The 5,033-nt window shown below is 46.2% G+C and overlaps 1 protein-coding gene across 1 annotated transcript; it reads left to right on the forward strand.

Moving 5' to 3' along the window:
* Positions 1 to 436: 436 nt before the first annotated feature.
* LOC130485816 (putative P2Y purinoceptor 10) lies at positions 437 to 2,790 on the forward strand. The gene is made up of 2 exons (XM_056858961.1): positions 437 to 522; positions 1,758 to 2,790. The coding sequence occupies exons 1-2, from the start codon at positions 437 to 439 to the stop codon at positions 2,788 to 2,790; spliced, it is 1,119 nt and encodes a 372-aa protein (XP_056714939.1).
* Positions 2,791 to 5,033: the final 2,243 nt, after the last annotated feature.

The raw sequence follows: 5,033 nt of genomic DNA on the forward strand, positions 1-5,033 counted from the left end.
ATGGATACGGAGACAGACAAAAAACCTCTCTGAGCCCCCCTCATCCAAACCAAACATCGCATAAAAGCAAAATGCATGCTGTCGCTGGCTCCATGGGTAGGGTTGCCAACCTCTAGGTAGTGGCTAGAAATCTCCTGCTATTACAATTGATCTCCAGCCGATAGAGATCAGTTCCCCTGGAGAAAATGGCTACTTTGGCAATTGGACTCTGTGGCATTGAAGTCCCTCCCCTCCCCAAACCCCGCCCTCCTCAGGCCCCGCCCCAAAAACCTCCCGCCGGTGGCAAAGAGGGACCTGGCAACCCTATCCGTGGGCCTCTAAGGGGATCAGGGACCACAGACTGTTGCCCTCTCCTCTCTCAGCAACCTTGTCAACTCTACGATTTGGGCAAAAATTGTATAGTAGAAGTCATTTTTACCATAGAGTTTTGCCCCAAATGTCAGTGCACCCCTGCATCACCAGCAACACGATGATGTCACTTCTGGTGCATGCTGGAACTGACATGGCCACGTTGCTGGAAATGTAGACCTAGGCCTTTTTTTCCCTGCAGGTAATTCCCCCACCAGCCAGCTGATCGGTACTGGGGGGAGGGGCCCCGGACTAGAGGATCCCCTGACCCTGGTGGGGCCTGGTAACCCTGCATAGAACCCACCTTCTAAAGCAGCCACTGTCTCAAGGGGAAATAATCCTGTCATCTGGTGATCAGCAGTAACTCTGGGAGATCTCCAGGCCTCACCTTGCATTTTGAAAGAACCTTCGGGTCCATTGCAATATAGCACCTATTAGGGTATTTTTCATCCTTTTTATGATAGCTGATGAAGCGTATAGCAAAATGTGTTAAATTGATCTAGGCAACGCGTCCTTTTTTCCGCTATGATATGAACATCTGAAGAGTATCCTCTTGTCTGATATTATTTCCTGGAAAAGAAGAAAAGAAAAAGGTTATAAAGGAACAAGCAAGTCACTATCTACATAGACTTTTTGTACTTTAGAAGTGAAGCAACATATACTACTGTCAAGACTGATACATTGTTGCTTATTTGTTTTACAGACGGATACTTTTCTTGGTGCCTTCTTGTGCATATTGTATATAGTTTATCTTGTATTTTTGTTGTTTGTCTTTAGTCACCTTAATCACTTTAATATAGATTTTTTATATTTTATATTAAGATATTGTCGTGCTGTTTTTTCTTGCCAGAATCTATTCAGCACGGAGCCTTTCTTTCTTGTGGCTCACCTAAAAGTTGGCAACCCTAAACCTGGTGTGTATGTGTGTGTGGGTGGGTGTGGGTGCACTTTTCGCTGGTGTGGCATGGTGTAGTGGTTAAGAGTGGTGGTTTGGAGCGGCGGACTCTAATCTGGTGAACCGGGTTGGTTTCCCTACTCCTTCACATGAAGCCAGCTGGGTGACCTTGGGCTAGTCACAGCTCTCTACGAGCTCTCTCAGCCCCACCTACCTCATGTCTGTTGTGGAGAGGGGAAGGGAAGGAGATTGTAAGCCGGTTTGATTCTTCCTTAAGTGGTAGAGAAAGTCGGCATATAAAAACCAACTCTTTATCTTCTTCTGCTTCTGCTTCTACTTCTTCTGCTTCTGCTTCTGCTTCTGCAGCTTCTGCAGCTTCTGCTTCTCCTCCTCCTCCTCCTCCTCCTATTGAAGGGAAAAGATGTTGGAGGGTGGCAGGAGAGCATCTTGGTTTTAGCCACTGAGGCAATGCAACAACAATCAAAGCATGCCACTTTTTTTCTCACTTTTACAGAGTGCAGAATCAGTCCGCGGGAGTAGGCCATCTGGCCCACCTTGCCCACAACATCCCGTCACTGCAAAGCAACACCTCTCCAGACAACTGCACTGAACCTGGCACAGATTTCCAACACTCCCTTTACGCAGTGACGTACACCATCATCTTCATACCAGGCCTCCTGACCAACAGTGCGGCGCTGTGGATTTTATGCCGTTTCATCAGCAAGCGGAACAAAACCGTGATTTTCATGGTCAACTTGGCTGCAGCTGACTTTGCTCACGTTCTCTCCTTACCTTTGCGGATATATTATTACATCAACAACTACTGGCCCTTTGGGGGCTTCCTTTGTCATTTCTGCTTCTACGTCAAGTATCTCAACATGTACGCAAGCATTTGCTTCCTGACCTGCATCAGCGTGCAAAGATACTTTTTCCTCCTCCACCCGTTCAGGGCCAAAGACTGGAAGCGGCGGTATGACGTCGCCATATGCATTGTCGTGTGGGTCTTCGTGGGAGTCGCTTGCTTGCCATTCCCACTGATGAGAGATTCCAAAAACTCGAAGACTTGCTTCACTGAACTTGGCATCAGAAAGATGGCCAACAAAGCTGTCCCTCTCATAATGGTGACAGTGGCCGAATGTGTTGGTTTTTTGGTCCCGCTGATCATCATTGTCTATTGCACCTGGAAGACCAAAGCTTCTCTTCAAGAATCTCAAATATCTCTGCAAAATGTGTTGGAAAAGCAGAAAGCGTTGCGGATGGTGGCCACGTGTGTCGTTGTGTTTTGTGTGTGTTTTGCACCGTATCATATTGTTTTTTTCTTCTTTATGATGGTCAAAGAGATGATTATTACAGACTGTGGAGCAGTTAAAAGTATTTTGTACATACACCCATTTTGCTTAAGCCTCGCCAGCTTCAACTGTTGTTTAGATCCCATCCTATATTTCTTTACAACTTCCGAATTTCGGGACCAGATCTCAAGACACAGCAGTCTGGCCATCAGGGGTCGTCTGATGAGCAAGGAAAGTGGTTCTTCAGTGAAAGAATAAAATCCTTTCTCTTTTTTTGGTTAAAAAAAAAGCATTTCAAATTGGGCAAAGAACAAACAGAAAGACTTCTGCAATTTTAGGGAGAGATCTGCAGAGGGATTTGGAATGTGTGTATAAGAACTATCACTCAGGCCGTTAACGCATGGCAGTACCTGGGGTGGTTTGTTGCTGGTCTTTCAGATCTGCATTCAAAAAATTGAACGCGTGGACTGAAGGTGTGCCGGTAGGAGCCGCCACCATGCTCCTCCTCCCCGTCCCCCGCTTGGAAGGGTTCCTCTGACGGGCAAAGGAGGGTGGAGGCGGCAGCGGGGAGTCTCCCGGCGCACCTTTCTCTTCACCCCCTCTCCCCCCATCAGAGGAGCCCTTCCTAGTGGGGGGGGCAGCAGGGTGAGGTGCATGGCGGCAGTGGCTCCTACATTCCTACAAGCTTACCTTTCACTTCGCCCCCTCAGCAAGCTCTCCACCCGTCAGAGGAGCACTTAAAAGCCTGGGGAGGGGCAGCGGATGCAAATGTTGCGGCAAGAACTTGCAACTGATGTGAGTCTTGCCTTAGATTCGGGACAACCCAGGACCTGGAAAACCCTGGGAAGTTTTGGAGGGAGGTGGGTTGATCTTGTGTGTGGGGGGGCATGCGTTCCACCTGCGGAGTTTCGCTACATTTGTGGGAGAAGTGCAGGACAAAGCGGCCATGCGTTTTCGACCTCAGTGAAAGAAAAAATGTAGGTCCATTCTCATTGCGTCTACTCCGAAGCAAGTCCCACTGATTTCATTGGGACTTGCGCCTCATAAGTGTGCATAAGACTGTAGCCTTCGGTGGTTAATCCTTCGAGTTCCGATTGGTTTATCAATTATATCTGTGGAGGGAGTCCTCCAAGGAATACCAGGGTCATAGCGCAGAGGTAGGCAATGGCAAACCACCTCTGAATGTCTCTTGCCTTGAAAACCCCACCAGGGGTCACCATAAGTCAGATGTGACTTGACCGGGGGGGGGGGGAATCAAGTCAAACACCCACAAATCTGCAGGCTGTTACTGGATGGGACGAAGCACCGGAATTGTAGCTCCAAAAGTTTCTTTAGTGACAAATTCTTCCTGGTTTCTGCAGTGACTCCACCCATTCAAGCAGACTCATGCAGGGTGTAACCAGCAGTAGGGTAGCCATAGCCTGAAGGGAAAAATGCCCTGCCCCATTAACAGAGGCTTAATGTGATGCCATGTTATCTATCTCCATGCTCTGAAAAGCTTCAGCTGCCCATTTCCACACATTAAGCCTCTGTTAAAAGGGCAGGGCATGTTTTTCTCCTGGCTGTGGCAACCCTATCCATAAGGGCAAGGTCTTGCTCTGCCAACAGGGACTCCTATTCAGGGTTAGAGCAGGCTTTCCAACAAGTCTATGAAGGTTGCCTGTGTGCCAACATATGCTTATACTAAACACTGTGGTATGTTCCCTGCCTGAAATTAGAATTAAATCACAGCAAGTATGGCTAAATTTAATAATAACACAAAACGTCGGTGTGTTATTAAATTTAGCCATACTCGCTGCGATTTATATTTCTAGCATAGTTTACAGTGGAGTTCTGTCCTTTTTGTTTGTTTGAAATAAGGACTAAAGAACTGTCTTCCAGTTTACAAAAATTTGCCTGCCAGTTTTTTGGAGGTGATTTTTACTTGCAATGGGACCAAATGGCTGTTTCTAATCGGTTTCACATCTGTTCTTTTCATACAATCTTCGTGAAATAAGAGTTTGGGATGAATTTCCCCACCACTCGTGAAGATATGTTTGTCGTTTGCTTCAGAGCAAACAGAGTTTGCTATGAAATTTCTCTGCATTCATACTTGGCTTTTTTTTTTGTAAGTAGTAGAAGGTACCCTCTTAAAAGAGGCATTCCTTCTGAAAGTGTGTGTGTGTGTGGGGGGGGGGGAGGAATGGATCCAGTCACTCACAATTTTTGTAAGTTCTTAAATCAAAATAATTAACTTGTTTAAAAATTCTGGTGCCTGGTTTTTAACTGATTTTTTTTTTAAAAAATCAGATGGCTGGTCAGAACAAGCAAGGAACAGCAGTTCTACATGACCAGGGAGGTATAAAGTATAAGATCTTTACACAGTGATGTACCAATATCAAACAGGTCACTGGAGTCTGGCATGTTTATATGCATGAGAAAAATAAACAATATGAAATGAACTTTGCAATTGTGATAAGTATCTGAGGAAGTGCAGTAGTTGGGTTTAACTGGATGGAAGT

This window comes from Euleptes europaea, chromosome 13 (assembly GCF_029931775.1).
Source record: "Euleptes europaea isolate rEulEur1 chromosome 13, rEulEur1.hap1, whole genome shotgun sequence".
NCBI lineage: Eukaryota > Metazoa > Chordata > Lepidosauria > Squamata > Sphaerodactylidae > Euleptes > Euleptes europaea.

Coding starts and splice junctions, on each gene's coding strand:
- LOC130485816 (XM_056858961.1), top strand. CDS start 437: ATGTCAGTGCACCCCTGCATCACCAGCAACACGATGATGTCACTTCTG. Junction 523..1,757: donor ATGGCCACGTTGCTGGAAAT/GTAGACCTAGGC, acceptor TCACTTTTACAG/AGTGCAGAATCAGTCCGCGG.